A 24423-nucleotide genomic window follows, 5' to 3' on the forward strand; every position below is an offset into this window, starting at 1 on the left:
CAGACTAGTTATTTAGGTCCAAAGTCCTAATTGTTCATCTAGAAGGGCAGTTGGCTGGGTAAGCTTTTGCTTTCCATTAGCCTCTCCCTCTTCGACACTTGCAGAGTTCCAGTAGCCCAGCTCCTGTTCATGTGAATACACATTTAATCTCTTTCCAAAGATGTCTAATGTGTTCCGAATAGTCGCTAATTCAAAACGAGTGCCATTAACAACACAAGATTGTAGTTTTTCTACAAACAAACCAATATTCTGGCACTGTTTTCAGTGCTGTGATCAAGAGGCTAACTGGTAGCTAACAGCTAGACCACTCCATAGACAATGCACCAGAAGCTACTGATTATATTGTTATTGTGAATTGATATAATCATGTATGTATTGTGTATTTATTAAGCATATTAGCTGAAAATTGTGGACACCACTACCATCAATGTACATTAACAGTAAGGTGACCAGATTTCTGAGACAAAATCCGGAGACATTTTCGGTTCAGCGGTGTAAAAACCTCCTGTTTTTGTCATAGAAAAACTAAAACGGGGACACTGCCCTTACCGTTCTCAAAGCAGTTTCTCTCACTCTATTTATCCAAAATTGCAAAGGAATATTATTGCGGACGAGATTGACGGACGGATACGGTGCGCAACCACTTTTCATTTTTTCCTTTATTCCAATTTCTGATCTTTCAGTCACAGTGAAAACCGGGGACATTTCCGGGGACGGCAGTGGCCGGGGACAGGTCACTGAAAACGGGGACTGTCCCCGGAAACCAGGGACGTCTGGTCACCCTAATTAACAGGAAAGTCCTAGCACAACAGACAGCCCAGACCAGGGTAGTACCAAACCGGACAGCGGCAATGGACAGTAAACAATACAGAAGGCACCACAGAGGACAAACGTCAGAACACATGAAGGGACCGAAAATCATAGAAAGAGAGGAGAGACAGAGGCTGGAGAAGCAGGCTCAGACCAGGGCCGCGCAGGGTACATCGTGTGAAGCATGTGTGATAGTAAAGTAGATATACATCTAAACAAAGAGAAAGGTCAATTAATCAACAACAAACAAATGAGAGAGTGTGTTTGCTCTCTCACTCGCCCTCACTCTCTCACACTCTCTCTCACCTACTCACCCACTCACTCACAGGACTGTTGGACCCCAGCTTGACACTTGAAAAGTGTTAGGCTTTCATATTTTCGTTCTGTTGCTCTTTGACCTCTGACCCACTCTGTGTCCTCTTCGTAATGTCAATGGACAAGTGTTTCTAGTTATTTGTCAAATTTGAGACACGTGACAAAGGAAGAGTCTTCTTGTCAGCGTGAGGAGGGGGAAGGAGACCACAGAGCAGGACTAGAAGAAAGGTTCACTGGTTCACCGCAGCTGTCAGGACACATGGGTACTGGTCAAGCAACTCATGGTATCAATCCATCCTTCTCAGATCCCTGTCGCTGTACAGTACAGCCACAGTACAGAGGGTGTAGCTGTTAGCTTGTTGTAGCTGTTAGCCACAGTACAGTGGATGGGGAGCACCACTCACTATAGTGTAGCTGTTAGCTTGTTGTAGCTGTTAGCCACAGTACAGTGGATGGGGAGCACCACTCACTATAGTGTAGCTGTTAGCTTGTTGTAGCTGTTAGCCACAGTACAGTGGATGGGGAGCACCACTCACTATAGTGTAGCTGTTAGCTTGTTGTAGCTGTTAGCCACAGTACAGTGGATGGGGAGCACCACTCACTATAGTGTAGCTGTTAGCTTGTTGTAGCTGTTAGCCACAGTACAGTGGATGGGGAGCACCACTCACTATAGTGTAGCTGTTAGCTTGTTGTAGCTGTTAGCCACAGTACAGTGGATGGGGAGCACCACTCACTATAGTGTAGCTGTTAGCTTGTTGTAGCTGTTAGCCACAGTACAGTGGATGGGGAGCACCACTCACTATAGTGTAGCTGTTAGCTTGTTGTAGCTGTTAGCCACAGTACAGTGGATGGGGAGCACCACTCACTATAGTGTAGCTGTTAGCTTGTTGTAGCTGTTAGCCACAGTACAGTGGATGGGGAGCACCACTCACTATAGTGTAGCTGTTAGCTTGTTGTAGCTGTTAGCCACAGTACAGTGGATGGGGAGCACCACTCACTATAGTGTAGCTGTTAGCTTGTTGTAGCTGTTAGCCACAGTACAGTGGATGGGGAGCACCACTCACTATAGTGTAGCTGTTAGCTTGTTGTAGCTGTTAGCCACAGTATAGTGGATGGGGAGCACCACTCACTATAGTGTAGCTGTTAGCTTGTTGTAGCTGTTAGCCACAGTACCGTGGATGGGGAGCACCACCAGAGCCGTCCACAGAGAGCCTTGGTACTCTCTATTGAGCCCCATTGTATCACACTTGGTTGCAGTTCCATTAGAATTCCACTGGGGGTGATAGAATAGTGCAGATTGAACGGGGGTCTATGGGGCTAGACGGCTAAATGGATCTCCTTCACCTGCTTGTCATTGAAATATCGCAGATTGTATTGTAGATTCTGCAAGTTCAATATAGATTATAGTTCAAAAGTCGAATGAATGAGTACTTATGTCCTTTCGATTTCTTACAGTTTGGGCCGTTGTTGGCCGTACACGCTAGCATTCTGCTAATGAATGCTGATTGGTCAGGGACGGACCAATCAGCATCTGAAGCACAATCAGAAACATTATCTTAGGAAGGACTTTCCGTCAAAGTTAATTGTTATATATTATATGTATATATATAATATATATATATTATATATGCAGTGCCAAAGTGACTCAGAACTTGCCGTAAAGCAGGACCTCTGGCAGTGACATCATCATCTTTTTGAACAGATTTTTGGAACAGTTAAGTGAACTTTAAAAATGCAATATTCAGCTGAGTGTATTATCTTAGCCCCCCTTTTGAATGTGACTCTCAAATTACGTGACAAAAAATGACACCCTGAGAAAAGTGGGATGCATGGACAGAGATGTCAGTTCAGAAACTGGAAGTCACCAGAGAGTGCCAGTTCTGCAGTTCCATTAGAATTTTTACCTGTGATCCTGGGAGTCAGTTTATCTCCTACTCCACGATACTGAACTACGGAAAAGCGACTGCTCCTATAAAGCGGCTCCGATCCACGGAGAGAGAAAGGCCATCTAAACAGCTAAGGAGATCAGTCAGCTACCTCGTTATCATACTCCTGCTGGCTGGCCAAAACCCTGGGCCTAACTCCAGCTGCAATGGTGACCCACAGTGCACTATTGCACCCATCAGACAAGGTACTGTTGATCCTAGGGGTATCTTTGAGTTGCCCCAGCGAAGTGACACTAATCCACCGTCTTCGAAACTGTCTGTAACACCGACAAATGTGACTGGAGTGCTCCCGGCTATGTCCACCATGTGTAGTAAAATTCCCAATCACATTCTTTTTTTTGTGATCAATTTTTTTTTATTTTGTAGAATTATACACAACAAACAAACAGAAATACATTTAAGACAACAACAACAACAACAAAAGACAACATTCAACCACAATCATTCACCCCACCCCAAACCCACCCACCCCCAGGTCTTGCTCCCCCCGCCCACTCCCAAAAAGAAAGAACCTCCGCTCTGTAACAGCTCAAACTAAGTTGGTAAATGGAAGACAGTGAACAGGGAGGGAGATTAGGCCATAAAAAAGGTGGCCTAATCCTAAAATTCCCAATCACAAACAGCGCAACTTTCTGTTTCTTCAAACAACCAACCATGCAAAAGTTCTATGGGACCCTCACGCAAAGCCCAAGGGACTACTACTTTAAACATCCGACGCATCGCTTCAAAAACGGATCAACTCGAAAAACTGCTCATGGACTCAAATCTGGATTTTCTCTGTTTATCAGAATCATGGCTGATGGACACATCACCTGACACGGCATATATTGTACCTGGTTATAATATTTTTAGAAAAGATAGAAAGACTGGCAGAGGAGGTGGGCTATTGATGATTGATTTCAACATAAACTGGATGGAGAAATCAAAAAGGAAAAAACTCAAAGACATTACAAACCAATTTGATCTTACACAATTAATACAAGGCCCCACCAGAATCACCCCATCATCGCAAACCCAGATTGATCTAATATTTAGTAACAAGGTAGAGAGAATAATTCAAACATTACATTTTCTGACTGGGTTATCAGATCACAATTTGACACTAATATCAAGGAAACTAACAAAACAAAGATTTAAGTATCAATAGGAAAGTAAAAAGGTATTTAACATCATACCAAAGAGGCTTATCAATGACTTTGAAAGCCAATTCAGACAACTCTCCTGGAGTGAGTTCCTTTCCACAGATAACCTGGATGATGCTTCTGAGAGCTTAATGACCATGATTAACAAAGTTTAAAGTGAATTCAGTAAAAATATCACTTACTCCAAAAAAAGCTAAACTTGCCCTGGCTTAATGAACAAGTGTGGGCCTTAATGAGGCAGAGAGATTATGCATTAAAAACTGCAATTAAGTTTGGGTTAGCCCACGATAGGAGAACCTTTCAACAATTACAGAATAAAGTTGTAAGGGAATTGAGAAAGTCTAAAGAAAATTTCTTTATCAATATTATCAATGACTCCAAAGGAAACAGCAGACAAACCTGGAAAAACATGAACATGGTCCTAAAAAAGGATCATAACAATAATAAAGATAAAGGGTTTGAACTACAAGTACAGGGCACCTTAACTCAAGATAAAGTTAAAATGTCTTCTGTATTTAATACTTATTTTATTGATTCTGTGCAAGATTTAGCGAAAGGATTTGGCCCCAGAAGAACATTACACCACCAAATGATAATCTCCCAATTTTTAACATATCTGAAGTGAATGAACCCTCTATAGTTAAAACTATAGGCCAGTTTAAGAACTCTAAGGCTAAAGATGTTTTGGATTGTGCATTTGTGAGGAAGTATAAAAACATCCTCTCCACTCCAATTACACATCTGGTCAACCTGTCTATTAAACGTAGCTTTTTTCCCATGGCCTGGAAGTCAGCAGTGATAACTCTTAAGTTCTTAAGGCTGGTGATGTCACTGATGTTACCAACTACAGACCTATAAGTATACTTCCTGTTATCTCCAAAGTATCTGAAAGGATAGTGTGTGACCAGTTGATGGACCAGCTAAATCAAGGCCATTTTCCATTGCACTCTATGCAATTTGGTTTTAGGAAATATCATTCAACAGAGACAGCAAACTGCTATTTTATTGAGCAAATTAAATCCAGCCTTGATAATGGAGGTGTTGTTGGTGCTGTTTTCCTTGATCTAAAAAAAGCTTTTGACACTGTAAATCATAATGTTCTGTTGTCAAAGTTGTCAAAGTTTAATTTTTCCTCTAATGCTCTGACTTGGATGGAGTCTTATTTAAATTCAAGAAAGCAGTGCACCAGAATTAATGATGCATGCTCTTCCTTTGCAAACAGTACCATTGGAGTCCCACAGGGATACATTTTAGGACCATATATACCACCATATTACCATAACCCTACTGCTACACCTACCGTAACCCTACTGCTACACCTACCATAACCCTACTGCTACACCTACCATAACCCTACTGCTACACCTACCATAACCCTACTGCTACACCTACCATAACCCTACTGCTACACCTACCATAACCCTACTGCTACACCTACCATAACCCTACTGCTGCTACACCTACCATAACCCTACTGCTACACCTACCATAACCCTACTGCTACACCTACCATAACCCTACTGCTACACCTACCATAACCCTACTGCTACACCTACCATAACCCTACTGCTACACCTACCATAAGCCTACTGCTACACCTACCATAACCCTACTGCTACACCTACCATAACCCTACTGCTACACCTACCATAACCCTACTGCTGCTACACCTACCATAACCCTACTGCTACACCTACCATAACCCTACTGCTACACCTACCATAAGCCTACTGCTACACCTACCATAACCCTACTGCTGCTACACCTACCATAACCCTACTGCTACACCTACCATAACCCTACTGCTACACCTACCATAACCCTACTGCTACACCTACCATAACCCTACTGCTACACCTACCATAACCCTACTGCTACACCTACCATAACCCTACTGCTACACCTACCATAACCCTACTGCTACACCTACCATAACCCTACTGCTACACCTACCATAACCCTACTGCTGCTACACCTACCATAACCCTACTGCTACACCTACCATAACCCTACTGCTGCACCTACCATAACCCTACTGCTACACCTACCATAACCCTACTGCTACACCTACCATAACCCTACTGCTACACCTACCATAACCCTACTGCTACACCTACCATAAGCCTACTGCTACACCTACCATAACCCTACTGCTACACCTACCATAACCCTACTGCTACACCTACCATAACCCTACTGCTGCTACACCTACCATAACCCTACTGCTACACCTACCATAACCCTACTGCTACACCTACCATAACCCTACTGCTACACCTACCATAAGCCTACTGCTACACCTACCATAACCCTACTGCTGCTACACCTACCATAACCCTACTGCTACACCTACCATAACCCTACTGCTACACCTACCATAACCCTACTGCTACACCTACCATAAGCCTACTGCTACACCTACCATAACCCTACTGCTACATCTACCATAACCCTACTGCTACACCTACCATAACCCTACTGCTACACCTACCATAACCCTACTGCTACACCTACCATAACCCTACTGCTGCACCTACCATAACCCTACTGCTACACCTACCATAACCCTACTGCTACACCTACCATAACCCTACTGCTACACCTACCGTAACCCTACTGCTACAACTACCATAACCCTACTGCTACACCTACCATAACCCTACTGCTACACCTACCATAACCCTACTGCTACACCTACCATAACCCTACTGCTGCTACACCTACCATAACCCTACTGCTACACCTACCATAACCCTACTGCTACACCTACCATAACCCTACTGCTACACCTACCATAACCCTACTGCTACACCTACCATAACCCTACTGCTACACCTACCATAACCCTACTGCTGCTACACCTACCATAACCCTACTGCTACACCTACCATAAGCCTACTGCTACACCTACCATAACCCTACTGCTACACCTACCATAACCCTACTGCTACACCTACCATAACCCTACTGCTACACCTACCATAACCCTACTGCTACACCTACCATAACCCTACTGCTACACCTACCATAACCCTACTGCTGCACCTACCATAACCCTACTGCTGCTACACCTACCATAACCCTACTGCTACACCTACCATAACCCTACTGCTGCTACACCTACCATAACCCTACTGCTACACCTACCATAACCCTACTGCTGCTACACCTACCATAACCCTACTGCTACACCTACCATAACCCCACTGCTGCTACACCTACCATAACCCTACTGCTACATCTACCATAACCCTACTGCTACACCTACCATAACCCTACTGCTACACCTACCGTAACCCTACTGCTACACCTACCATAACCCTACTGCTACACCTACCATAACCCTACTGCTGCTACACCTACCATAACCCTACTGCTACACCTACCGTAACCCTACTGCTACACCTACCATAACCCTACTGCTACACCTACCATAACCCTACTGCTGCTACACCTACCATAACCCTACTGCTACACCTACCGTAACCCTACTGCTACACCTACCATAACCCTACTGCTACACCTACCATAACCCTACTGCTGCTACACCTACCATAACCCTACTGCTACACCTACCATAACCCTACTGCTACACCTACCATAACCCTACTGCTACACCTACCATAACCCTACTGCTACACCTACCATAACCCTACTGCTGCTACACCTACCATAACCCTACTGCTACACCTACCATAACCCTACTGCTACACCTACCATAACCCTACTGCTACACCTACCGTAACCCTACTGCTGCTACACCTACCATAACCCTACTGCTACACCTACCGTAACCCTACTGCTACACCTACCATAACCCTACTGCTACACCTACCATAACCCTACTGCTGCTACACCTACCATAACCCTACTGCTACACCTACCATAACCCTACTGCTACACCTACCATAACCCTACTGCTACACCTACCATAACCCTACTGCTACACCTACCATAACCCTACTGCTACACCTACCATAACCCTACTGCTACACCTACCATAACCCTACTGCTACACCTACCATAACCCTACTGCTATACCTACCATAACCCTACTGCTACACCTACCATAACCCTACTGCTACACCTACCATAAGCCTACTGCTACATCTACCATAACCCTACTGCTACACCTACCATAACCCTACTGCTACACCTACCATAACCCTACTGCTGCTACACCTACCATAACCCTACTGCTACACCTACCATAACCCTACTGCTACACCTACCATAACCCTACTGCTACACCTACCATAACCCTACTGCTACACCTACCATAACCCTACTGCTACACCTACCATAACCCTACTGCTGCTACACCTACCATAACCCCACTGCTACACCTACCGTAACCCTACTGCTACACCTAGCATAACCCTACTGCTACACCTACCATAACCCTACTGCTGCTACACCTACCATAACCCTACTGCTACACCTACCGTAACCCTACTGCTACACCTACCATAACCCTACTGCTACACCTACCATAACCCTACTGCTACACCTACCATAACCCTACTGCTGCTACACCTACCATAACCCTACTGCTACACCTACCATAACCCTACTGCTACACCTACCATAACCCTACTGCTACACCTACCATAACCCTACTGCTACACCTACCATAACCCTACTGCTGCTACACCTACCATAACCCTACTGCTACACCTACCATAACCCTACTGCTACACCTACCATAACCCTACTGCTACACCTACCATAACCCTACTGCTGCTACACCTACCATAACCCTACTGCTACACCTACCGTAACCCTACTGCTACACCTACCATAACCCTACTGCTACACCTACCATAACCCTACTGCTGCTACACCTACCATAACCCTACTGCTACACCTACCATAACCCTACTGCTACACCTACCATAACCCTACTGCTACACCTACCATAACCCTACTGCTACACCTACCATAACCCTACTGCTACACCTACCATAACCCTACTGCTACACCTACCATAACCCTACTGCTACACCTACCATAAGCCTACTGCTACATCTACCATAACCCTACTGCTACACCTACCATAACCCTACTGCTACACCTACCATAACCCTACTGCTGCTACACCTACCATAACCCTACTGCTACACCTACCATAACCCTACTGCTACACCTACCATAACCCTACTGCTACACCTACCATAACCCTACTGCTACACCTACCATAACCCTACTGCTACACCTACCATAACCCTACTGCTGCTACACCTACCATAACCCCACTGCTACACCTACCATAACCCTACTGCTACACCTACCATAACCCTACTGCTGCTACACCTACCATAACCCTACTGCTGCTACACCTACCATAACCCTACTGCTACACCTACCATAACCCTACTGCTGCTACACCTACCATAACCCTACTGCTACACCTACCATAACCCTACTGCTACACCTACCATAACCCTACTGCTACACCTACCATAACCCTACTGCTGCTACACCTACCATAACCCTACTGCTACACCTACCATAACCCTACTGCTGCTACACCTACCATAACCCTACTGCTACATCTACCATAACCCTACTGCTACACCTACCATAACCCTACTGCTACACCTACCATAACCCTACTGCTACACCTACCATAACCCTACTGCTATACCTACCATAACCCTACTGCTGCACCTACCATAACCCTACTGCTATACCTACCATAACCCTACTGCTACACCTACCATAACCCTACTGCTACACCTACCATAACCCTACTGCTACATCTACCATAACCCTACTGCTACACCTACCATAACCCTACTGCTACACCTACCATAACCCTACTGCTACACCTACCATAACCCTACTGCTACACCTACCATAACCCTACTGCTACACCTACCATAACCCTACTGCTGCTACACCTACCATAACCCTACTGCTACATCTACCATAACCCTACTGCTACACCTACCATAACCCTACTGCTACACCTACCATAACCCTACTGCTGCTACACCTACCATAACCCTACTGCTACACCTACCATAACCCTACTGCTACACCTACCATAACCCTACTGCTACACCTACCATAACCCTACTGCTGCTACACCTACCATAACCCTACTGCTACACCTACCATAACCCTACTGCTACACCTACCATAACCCTACTGCTGCTACACCTACCATAACCCTACTGCTGCTACACCTACCATAACCCTACTGCTACACCTACCATAACCCTACTGCTACACCTACCATAACCCTACTGCTACACCTACCATAACCCTACTGCTACACCTACCATAACCCTACTGCTACACCTACCATAACCCTACTGCTACACCTACCATAACCCTACTGCTACACCTACCATAACCCTACTGCTACACCTACCATAACCCTACTGCTGCACCTACCATAACCCTACTGCTGCACCTACCATAACCCTACTGCTACACCTACCATAACCCTACTGCTACACCTACCATAACCCTACTGCTGCACCTACCATAACCCTACTGCTGCACCTACCATAACCCTACTGCTACACCTACCATAACCCTGCTGCTACACCTACCATAACCCTACTGCTACACCTACCATAACCCTACTGCTGCTACACCTACCATAACCCTACTGCTACACCTACCATAACCCTACTGCTACACCTACCATAACCCTACTGCTACACCTACCATAACCCTACTGCTACACCTACCATAACCCTACTGCTACACCTACCATAACCCTACTGCTACACCTACCATAACCCTACTGCTACACCTACCATAACCCTACTGCTACACCTACCATAACCCTACTGCTGCTACACCTACCATAACCCGACTGCTACACCTACCATAACCCTACTGCTACACCTACCATAACCCTACTGCTGCTACACCTACCATAACCCGACTGCTACACCTACCATAACCCTACTGCTGCTACACCTACCATAACCCTACTGCTACACCTACCATAACCCTACTGCTGCTACACCTACCATAACCCTACTGCTGCACCTACCATAACCCTACTGCTACACCTACCATAACCCTACTGCTGCACCTACCATAACCCTACTGCTACACCTACCATAACCCTACTGCTACACCTACCATAACCCTACTGCTACACCTACCATAACCCTACTGCTACACCTACCATAACCCTACTGCTACACCTACCATAACCCTACTGCTACACCTACCATAACCCTACTGCTGCACCTACCATAACCCTACTGCTGCTACACCTACCATAACCCTACTGCTACACCTACCATAACCCTACTGCTACACCTACCGTAACCTTACTGCTACACCTACCATAACCCTACTGCTACACCTACCATAACCCTACTGCTACATCTACCATAACCCTACTGCTACACCTACCATAACCCTACTGCTACACCTACCATAACCCTACTGCTACACCTACCATAACCCTACTGCTACACCTACCATAACCCTACTGCTACACCTACCATAACCCTACTGCTACACCTACCATAACCCTACTGCTACACCTACCATAACCCTACTGCTACACCTACCATAACCCTACTGCTGCACCTACTATAACCCTACTGCTGCACTTACTATAACCCTACTGCTGCTACACCTACCATAACCCTACTGCTGCTACACCTACCATAACCCTACTGCTACACCTACCATAACCCTACTGCTACACCTACCATAACCCTACTGCTACACCTACCGTAACCCTACTGCTACAACTACCATAACCCTACTGCTACACCTACCATAACCCTACTGCTGCTACACCTACCATAACCTACTGCTACACCTACCATAACCCTACTGCTGCTACACCTACCATAACCCTACTGCTGCTACACCTACCATAACCCTACTGCTACACCTACCATAACCCTACTGCTACACCTACCATAACCCTACTGCTACACCTACCATAACCCTACTGCTACACCTACCATAACCCTACTGCTACACCTACCATAACCCTACTGCTGCTACACCTACCATAACCCTACTGCTACACCTACCATAACCCTACTGCTGCACCTACCATAACCCTACTGCTACACCTACCATAACCCTACTGCTACACCTACCATAAGCCTACTGCTACACCTACCATAACCCTACTGCTGCTACACCTACCATAACCCTACTGCTACACCTACCATAACCCTACTGCTACACCTACCATAACCCTACTGCTACATCTACCATAACCCTACTGCTACACCTACCATAACCCTACTGCTACACCTACCGTAACCCTACTGCTACACCTACCATAACCCTACTGCTACACCTACCATAACCCTACTGCTGCTACACCTACCATAACCCTACTGCTACACCTACCGTAACCCTACTGCTACACCTACCATAACCCTACTGCTACACCTACCATAACCCTACTGCTGCTACACCTACCATAACCCTACTGCTACACCTACCGTAACCCTACTGCTACACCTACCATAACCCTACTGCTACACCTACCATAACCCTACTGCTGCTACACCTACCATAACCCTACTGCTACACCTACCATAACCCTACTGCTACACCTACCATAACCCTACTGCTACACCTACCATAACCCTACTGCTACACCTACCATAACCCTACTGCTGCTACACCTACCATAACCCTACTGCTACACCTACCATAACCCTACTGCTACACCTACCATAACCCTACTGCTACACCTACCGTAACCCTACTGCTGCTACACCTACCATAACCCTACTGCTACACCTACCGTAACCCTACTGCTACACCTACCATAACCCTACTGCTACACCTACCATAACCCTACTGCTGCTACACCTACCATAACCCTACTGCTACACCTACCATAACCCTACTGCTACACCTACCATAACCCTACTGCTACACCTACCATAACCCTACTGCTACACCTACCATAACCCTACTGCTACACCTACCATAACCCTACTGCTACACCTACCATAACCCTACTGCTACACCTACCATAACCCTACTGCTATACCTACCATAACCCTACTGCTACACCTACCATAACCCTACTGCTACACCTACCATAAGCCTACTGCTACATCTACCATAACCCTACTGCTACACCTACCATAACCCTACTGCTACACCTACCATAACCCTACTGCTGCTACACCTACCATAACCCTACTGCTACACCTACCATAACCCTACTGCTACACCTACCATAACCCTACTGCTACACCTACCATAACCCTACTGCTACACCTACCATAACCCTACTGCTACACCTACCATAACCCTACTGCTGCTACACCTACCATAACCCCACTGCTACACCTACCGTAACCCTACTGCTACACCTAGCATAACCCTACTGCTACACCTACCATAACCCTACTGCTGCTACACCTACCATAACCCTACTGCTACACCTACCGTAACCCTACTGCTACACCTACCATAACCCTACTGCTACACCTACCATAACCCTACTGCTACACCTACCATAACCCTACTGCTGCTACACCTACCATAACCCTACTGCTACACCTACCATAACCCTACTGCTACACCTACCATAACCCTACTGCTACACCTACCATAACCCTACTGCTACACCTACCATAACCCTACTGCTGCTACACCTACCATAACCCTACTGCTACACCTACCATAACCCTACTGCTACACCTACCATAACCCTACTGCTACACCTACCATAACCCTACTGCTGCTACACCTACCATAACCCTACTGCTACACCTACCGTAACCCTACTGCTACACCTACCATAACCCTACTGCTACACCTACCATAACCCTACTGCTGCTACACCTACCATAACCCTACTGCTACACCTACCATAACCCTACTGCTACACCTACCATAACCCTACTGCTACACCTACCATAACCCTACTGCTACACCTACCATAACCCTACTGCTACACCTACCATAACCCTACTGCTACACCTACCATAACCCTACTGCTACACCTACCATAAGCCTACTGCTACATCTACCATAACCCTACTGCTACACCTACCATAACCCTACTGCTACACCTACCATAACCCTACTGCTGCTACACCTACCATAACCCTACTGCTACACCTACCATAACTCTACTGCTACACCTACCATAACCCTACTGCTACACCTACCATAACCCTACTGCTACACCTACCATAACCCTACTGCTACACCTACCATAACCCTACTGCTGCTACACCTACCATAACCCCACTGCTACACCTACCATAACCCTACTGCTACACCTACCATAACCCTACTGCTGCTACACCTACCATAACCCTACTGCTGCTACACCTACCATAACCCTACTGCTACACCTACCATAACCCTACTGCTGCTACACCTACCATAACCCTACTGCTACACCTACCATAACCCTACTGCTACACCTACCATAACCCTACTGCTACACCTACCATAACCCTACTGCTGCTACACCTACCATAACCCTACTGCTACACCTACCATAACCCTACTGCTGCTACACCTACCATAACCCTACTGCTACATCTACCATAACCCTACTGCTACACCTACCATAACCCTACTGCTACACCTACCATAACCCTACTGCTACACCTACCATAACCCTACTGCTATACCTACCATAACCCTACTGCTGCACCTACCATAACCCTACTGCTATACCTACCATAACCCTACTGCTACACCTACCATAACCCTACTGCTACACCTACCATAACCCTACTGCTACATCTACCATAACCCTACTGCTACACCTACCATAACCCTACTGCTACACCTACCATAACCCTACTGCTACACCTACCATAACCCTACTGCTACACCTACCATAACCCTACTGCTACACCTACCATAACCCTACTGCTGCTACACCTACCATAACCCTACTGCTACATCTACCATAACCCTACTGCTACACCTACCATAACCCTACTGCTACACCTACCATAACCCTACTGCTGCTACACCTACCATAACCCTACTGCTACACCTACCATAACCCTACTGCTACACCTACCATAACCCTACTGCTACACCTACCATAACCCTACTGCTGCTACACCTACCATAACCCTACTGCTACACCTACCATAACCCTACTGCTACACCTACCATAACCCTACTGCTGCTACACCTACCATAACCCTACTGCTGCTACACCTACCATAACCCTACTGCTACACCTACCATAACCCTACTGCTACACCTACCATAACCCTACTGCTACACCTACCATAACCCTACTGCTACACCTACCATAACCCTACTGCTACACCTACCATAACCCTACTGCTACACCTACCATAACCCTACTGCTACACCTACCATAACCCTACTGCTACACCTACCATAACCCTACTGCTGCACCTACCATAACCCTACTGCTGCACCTACCATAACCCTACTGCTACACCTACCATAACCCTACTGCTACACCTACCATAACCCTACTGCTGCACCTACCATAACCCTACTGCTGCACCTACCATAACCCTACTGCTACACCTACCATAACCCTGCTGCTACACCTACCATAACCCTACTGCTACACCTACCATAACCCTACTGCTGCTACACCTACCATAACCCTACTGCTACACCTACCATAACCCTACTGCTACACCTACCATAACCCTACTGCTACACCTACCATAACCCTACTGCTACACCTACCATAACCCTACTGCTACACCTACCATAACCCTACTGCTACACCTACCATAACCCTACTGCTACACCTACCATAACCCTACTGCTACACCTACCATAACCCTACTGCTGCTACACCTACCATAACCCGACTGCTACACCTACCATAACCCTACTGCTACACCTACCATAACCCTACTGCTGCTACACCTACCATAACCCGACTGCTACACCTACCATAACCCTACTGCTGCTACACCTACCATAACCCTACTGCTACACCTACCATAACCCTACTGCTGCTACACCTACCATAACCCTACTGCTGCACCTACCATAACCCTACTGCTACACCTACCATAACCCTACTGCTGCACCTACCATAACCCTACTGCTACACCTACCATAACCCTACTGCTACACCTACCATAACCCTACTGCTACACCTACCATAACCCTACTGCTACACCTACCATAACCCTACTGCTACACCTACCATAACCCTACTGCTACACCTACCATAACCCTACTGCTGCACCTACCATAACCCTACTGCTGCTACACCTACCATAACCCTACTGCTACACCTACCATAACCCTACTGCTACACCTACCGTAACCTTACTGCTACACCTACCATAACCCTACTGCTACACCTACCATAACCCTACTGCTACATCTACCATAACCCTACTGCTACACCTACCATAACCCTACTGCTACACCTACCATAACCCTACTGCTACACCTACCATAACCCTACTGCTACACCTACCATAACCCTACTGCTACACCTACCATAACCCTACTGCTACACCTACCATAACCCTACTGCTACACCTACCATAACCCTACTGCTACACCTACCATAACCCTACTGCTGCACCTACTATAACCCTACTGCTGCACTTACTATAACCCTACTGCTGCTACACCTACCATAACCCTACTGCTGCTACACCTACCATAACCCTACTGCTACACCTACCATAACCCTACTGCTACACCTACCATAACCCTACTGCTACACCTACCGTAACCCTACTGCTACAACTACCATAACCCTACTGCTACACCTACCATAACCCTACTGCTGCTACACCTACCATAACCTACTGCTACACCTACCATAACCCTACTGCTGCTACACCTACCATAACCCTACTGCTGCTACACCTACCATAACCCTACTGCTACACCTACCATAACCCTACTGCTACACCTACCATAACCCTACTGCTACACCTACCATAACCCTACTGCTACACCTACCATAACCCTACTGCTACACCTACCATAACCCTACTGCTGCTACACCTACCATAACCCTACTGCTACACCTACCATAACCCTACTGCTGCACCTACCATAACCCTACTGCTACACCTACCATAACCCTACTGCTACACCTACCATAAGCCTACTGCTACACCTACCATAACCCTACTGCTGCTACACCTACCATAACCCTACTGCTACACCTACCATAACCCTACTGCTACACCTACCATAACCCTACTGCTACACCTACCATAACCCTACTGCTACACCTACCATAACCCTACTGCTACACCTACCATAACCCTACTGCTACACCTACCATAACCCTACTGCTGCACCTACCATAACCCTACTGCTACACCTACCATAAGCCTACTGCTACACCTACCATAACCCTACTGCTACACCTACCATAACCCTACTGCTACACCTACCATAACCCTACTGCTACACCTACCATAACCCTACTGCTACACCTACCATAACCCTACTGCTACACCTACCATAACCCTACTGCTACACCTACCATAACCCTACTGCTGCACCTACTATAACCCTACTGCTGCTACATCTACCATAACCCTACTGCTACACCTACCATAACCCTACTGCTACACCTACCATAACCCTACTGCTACACCTACCATAACCCTACTGCTGCACCTACCATAACCCTACTGCTACACCTACCGTAACCCTACTGCTACACCTACCATAACCCTACTGCTACACCTACCGTAACCCTACTGCTACACCTACCGTAACCCTACTGCTACACCTACCATAACCCTACTGCTACACCTACCATAACCCTACTGCTACACCTACCATAACCCTACTGCTACACCTACCATAAGCCTACTGCTACACCTACCATAACCCTACTGCTACACCTACCATAACCCTACTGCTGCACCTACCATAACCCTACTGCTGCACCTACCATAACCCTACTGCTACACCTACCATAACCCTACTGCTACACCTACCATAACCCTACTGCTGCTACACCTACCATAACCCTACTGCTACACCTACCATAACCCTACTGCTACACCTACCATAACCCTACTGCTACACCTACCATAACCCTACTGCTACACCTACCATAACCCTACTGCTACACCTACCATAACCCTACTGCTACACCTACCATAACCCTACTGCTGCTACACCTACCATAACCCTACTGCTACATCTACCATAACCCTACTGCTACACCTACCTTAACCCTACTGCTGCTACACCTACCATAACCCCACTGCTACACCTACCATAACCCTACTGCTACACCTACCATAACCCTACTGCTGCACCTACCATAACCCTACTGCTACACCTACCATAACCCTACTGCTACACCTACCATAACCCTACTGCTGCACCTACTATAACCCTACTGCTGCACCTACTATAACCCTACTGCTACACCTACCATAACCCTACTGCTACACCTACCATAACCCTACTGCTACACCTACCATAACCCTACTGCTACACCTACCATAACCCTACTGCTGCTACACCTACCATAACCCTACTGCTACACCTACCATAACCCTACTGCTGCTACACCTACCATAACCCTACTGCTACACCTACCATAACCCTACTGCTACACCTACCATAACCCTACTGCTACACCTACCATAACCCTACTGCTACACCTACCATAACCCTACTGCTACACCTACCATAACCCTACTGCTACACCTACCATAACCCTGCTGCTACATCTACCATAACCCTACTGCTACACCTACCATAACCCTACTGCTACACCTACCATAACCCTACTGCTACACCTACCATAACCCTACTGCTACACCTACCATAAGCCTACTGCTACACCTACCATAACCCTACTGCTACACCTACCATAACCCTACTGCTACACCTACCATAACCCTACTGCTACACCTACCATAACCCTACTACTGCTACACCCACCATAACCCTACTGCTACACCTACCATAACCCTACTGCTACACCTACCATAACCCTACTGCTACACCTACCATAACCCTACTGCTACATCTACCATAACCCTACTGCTACACCTACCATAACCCTACTGCTACACCTACCATAACCCTACTGCTACACCTACCATAACCCTACTGCTACACCTACCATAACCCTGCTGCTACATCTACCATAACCCTACTGCTACACCTACCATAACCCTACTGCTACACCTACCATAACCCTACTGCTACACCTACCATAACCCTACTACTGCTACACCCACCATAACCCTACTGCTACACCTACCATAACCCTACTGCTACACATACCATAACCCTACTGCTACACCTACCATAACCCTACTGCTACATCTACCATAACCCTACTACTGCTACACCCACCATAACCCTACTGCTATACCTACCATAACCCTACTGCTACACCTACCATAACCCTACTGCTACACCTACCATAACCCTACTGCTACACCTACCATAACCCTACTGCTACACCTACCATAACCCTACTGCTACACCTACCATAACCCTACTGCTACACCTACCATAACCCTACTGCTACACCTACCATAACCCTACTGCTACACCTACCATAAGCCTACTGCTACACCTACCATAACCCTACTGCTACACCTACCATAACCCTACTGCTACACCTACCATAACCCTACTGCTACACCTACCATAACCCTACTGCTACACCTACCATAACCCTACTGCTACACCTACCATAACCCTACTGCTGCACCTACTATAACCCTACTGCTGCTACATCTACCATAACCCTACTGCTACACCTACCATAACCCTACTGCTACACCTACCATAACCCTACTGCTACACCTACCATAACCCTACTGCTGCACCTACCATAACCCTACTGCTACACCTACCGTAACCCTACTGCTACACCTACCATAACCCTACTGCTACACCTACCGTAACCCTACTGCTACACCTACCGTAACCCTACTGCTACACCTACCATAACCCTACTGCTACACCTACCATAACCCTACTGCTACACCTACCATAACCCTACTGCTACACCTACCATAAGCCTACTGCTACACCTACCATAACCCTACTGCTACACCTACCATAACCCTACTGCTGCACCTACCATAACCCTACTGCTGCACCTACCATAACCCTACTGCTACACCTACCATAACCCTACTGCTACACCTACCATAACCCTACTGCTACACCTACCATAACCCTACTGCTACACCTACCATAACCCTACTGCTACACCTACCATAACCCTACTGCTACACCTACCATAACCCTACTGCTACACCTACCATAACCCTACTGCTACACCTACCATAACCCTACTGCTACACCTACCATAACCCTACTGCTGCTACACCTACCATAACCCTACTGCTACATCTACCATAACCCTACTGCTACACCTACCTTAACCCTACTGCTGCTACACCTACCATAACCCCACTGCTACACCTACCATAACCCTACTGCTACACCTACCATAACCCTACTGCTGCACCTACCATAACCCTACTGCTACACCTACCATAACCCTACTGCTACACCTACCATAACCCTACTGCTGCACCTACTATAACCCTACTGCTGAACCTACTATAACCCTACTGCTACACCTACCATAACCCTACTGCTACACCTACCATAACCCTACTGCTACACCTACCATAACCCTACTGCTACACCTACCATAATCCTACTGCTGCTACACCTACCATAACCCTACTGCTACACCTACCATAACCCTACTGCTGCTACACCTACCATAACCCTACTGCTACACCTACCATAACCCTACTGCTACACCTACCATAACCCTACTGCTACACCTACCATAACCCTACTGCTACACCTACCATAACCCTACTGCTACACCTACCATAACCCTACTGCTACACCTACCATAACCCTGCTGCTACATCTACCATAACCCTACTGCTACACCTACCATAACCCTACTGCTACACCTACCATAACCCTACTGCTACACCTACCATAACCCTACTGCTACACCTACCATAAGCCTACTGCTACACCTACCATAACCCTACTGCTACACCTACCATAACCCTACTGCTACACCTACCATAACCCTACTGCTACACCTACCATAACCCTACTACTGCTACACCCACCATAACCCTACTGCTACACCTACCATAACCCTACTGCTACACCTACCATAACCCTACTGCTACACCTACCATAACCCTACTGCTACATCTACCATAACCCTACTGCTACACCTACCATAACCCTACTGCTACACCTACCATAACCCTACTGCTACACCTACCATAACCCTACTGCTACACCTACCATAACCCTGCTGCTACATCTACCATAACCCTACTGCTACACCTACCATAACCCTACTGCTACACCTACCATAACCCTACTGCTACACCTACCATAACCCTACTACTGCTACACCCACCATAACCCTACTGCTACACCTACCATAACCCTACTGCTACACATACCATAACCCTACTGCTACACCTACCATAACCCTACTGCTACATCTACCATAACCCTACTACTGCTACACCCACCATAACCCTACTGCTATACCTACCATAACCCTACTGCTACACCTACCATAACCCTACTGCTACACCTACCATAACCCTACTGCTACACCTACCATAACCCTACTGCTACACCTACCATAACCCTACTGCTACACCTACCATAACCCTACTGCTACACCTACCATAACCCTACTGCTACACCTACCATAACCCTACTGCTACACCTACCATAACCCTACTGCTACACCTACCATAACCCTACTGCTACACCTACCATAACCCTACTGCTACACCTACCATAACCCTACTGCTACACCTACCATAACCCTACTGCTACACCTACCATAACCCTACTGCTACACCTACCATAACCAACACTAGCCAGCCTCACAGGAGATTATTAGCTGTACATTTTCTCTACTATCTTAAACAAAACTAAAACCATAAACATTGGGACTAACTATATTGTCTATAAGAAGGACTATGAATGATGTAACAGGCTGGTGTTGGGTGTTCTTCCTGACGGTGTGGTACCCTCTCTGCCCCTACAGGGGGAGCTGCTGAGCCCGTGCCGCTGCGACGGCTCGGTGCGCTGCACCCACCAGCCCTGCCTCATCCGCTGGATCTCCGAGAGGGGCTCCTGGAGCTGTGAGCTCTGCTACTTCAAGTACCAGGTCCTGGCCATCAGCACCAAGAACCCCCTGCAGGTAACGGGTCACCCTGAGAGAGTAAAGAGAGACTAGTTAACCCCCTGCAGGTACCGGGGGGGTCACCCTGAGAGAGTAAAGAGAGACTAGTTAACCCCCTGCAGGTACCGGGGGGGTCACCCTGAGAGAGTAAAGAGAGACTAGTTAACCCCCTGCAGGTACCGGGGGGGTCACCCTGAGAGAGTAAAGAGAGACTAGTTAACCCCCTGCAGGTAACGGGGGGGTCACCCTGAGAGAGTAAAGAGAGACTAGTTAACCCCCTGCAGGTACCGGGGGGGTCACCCTGAGAGAGTAAAGAGAGACTAGTTAACCCCCTGCAGGTAACGGGGGGGTCACCCTGAGAGAGTAAAGAGAGACTAGTTAACCCCCTGCAGGTACCTGATGGTCACCCTGAGAGAATAAAGAGAAACTAGTTAACCAATTCATGCTCCACAGATGCGTATCATGCAACGATTCAGTTTGAACTATTGATCTCTCGCAGATGTAGACCAACACACTCTCAGATGTTTGGCAGACGCTATTAAAGGGAAATCATTCCAACAACAAATCCATGTCCAATCGTTTTAAAGTTTTTTTTAAAGCTTTATTTTTGAGTTGCTTTATGATAGAGTAAGAAGAAGGTACAGCAGAGAGAGGGGAGGCCATGCAGCAAAGGACCACGGGAATCAAACCCGGGTCGCTGTGGGCAGGACTGAGCCTTAATGTTACACAATCTACCCGGGTTGGCATCGGGGGGCCCCAACAGATGGCCATCAACGTGAACAACACAACAACGCATAGTCCACATGTTTTTCCTATTTTATATACACTGTCACAAATTGAACTCACCACGGGCCAGGGAGGCGCTGTGCTGACGGTTCAGAAACAGAACAGGACACAAACAGGAAACGCCCCAGGGCCGCAAGCGCTGTGCCACAGCCAGCCATCCAACCATCGAACCTGAGTCCCAGAGCGGCGAGGGGCCTGGCCGTTAGACACGCCCCCCACAGCCCTGAGACACGCCCCTCACGGCCCTGAGACACACCCCTCACAGCCCTGAGACACGCCCCTCACAGCCCTGAGACACGCCCCTCACGGCCCTGAGACACGCCCCTCACGGCCCTGAGACACGCCCCCCACAGCCCTGAGACACACCCCTCACAGCCCTGAGACACGCCCCTCACAGCCCTGAGACACGCCCCTAAAAACAATCCCCTACGAAGTGTGACACAGGAAGCGTGGCCAGATGTTGCTCATTCCAACGGGTCAGTGTCTAGACCACAGTCCGTGGAGCTCAGAGCCAGGTCTTCATCAGGTCCTCTCTGTCCCCAGTGGCAGGCCATCTCTCTGACAGTGATCGAGAAGGTCCAGATCGCCGCCATCATCCTGGGTTCGCTGTTCCTCATCGCCAGCATCTCCTGGCTCATCTGGTCCTCCCTCAGCCCCTCGGCCAAGTGGCAGCGGCAGGACCTGCTCTTCCAGATCTGCTACGGCATGTACGGCTTCATGGACATCGTGTGCATAGGTACGTGGGCTCTCTCTTCAGCAAAAGACTCAAGACTCACCTCTTCAGAGTCCACCTAGACTCTGCATCGCCACCCCTCCTACTGACTGTATGTTGTACGTCCTGGAACTTAATGTACGCACTTACTGTATGTCATACTTGGTTATAGTACTGAGTTGTGTAGCACATTATCCTAGCTATCTGTGTTGTACACGGGGAATAGGTTAACCTAGTGATGGTTAGTGTCTACGGGGAATTGGTTAACCTAGTGATGGTTAGTGTGTACGGGGAATAGGTTAACCTAGTGATGGTTAGTGTCTACGGGGAATTGGTTAACCTAGTGATGGTTAGTGTGTACGGGGAATAGGTTAACCTAGTGATGGTTAGTGCTGTGCAGTTGGTTCTAGTATGAACACATCCTCACTGTACCGACAGAGATATATCTGTTTCTCCTCCTTCTGACAAATGTACTTATTGTCGCTTTGGATTTAAGCGTGTGCTTAATGCCCTAAGTGTTAATGTAAATCTCTCCTGGAAGCAACACGTAGCCAGTAGGTT

General features: G+C 47.3%; 1 protein-coding gene across 1 annotated transcript in view; it reads left to right on the plus strand.

The window, feature by feature from the left end:
* marchf9 (membrane-associated ring finger (C3HC4) 9) overlaps window positions 1-23945 on the plus strand; it is a gene marked incomplete at both ends in the record, with an annotated part of 27488 nt that extends 3543 nt beyond the window's left edge. Inside the window, 2 exons of the mRNA XM_084480266.1 lie at window positions 22227-22382; window positions 23694-23945. Coding sequence (XP_084336392.1) covers window positions 22227-22382; window positions 23694-23945 — 408 coding nt within the window. The remainder of the gene's footprint in view (window positions 1-22226; window positions 22383-23693) is intronic.
* Window positions 23946-24423: the final 478 nt, after the last annotated feature.

This window comes from Micromesistius poutassou (genome assembly GCF_964030765.1).
Source record: "Micromesistius poutassou genome assembly, chromosome: 15".
Lineage (NCBI taxonomy): Eukaryota > Metazoa > Chordata > Actinopteri > Gadiformes > Gadidae > Micromesistius > Micromesistius poutassou.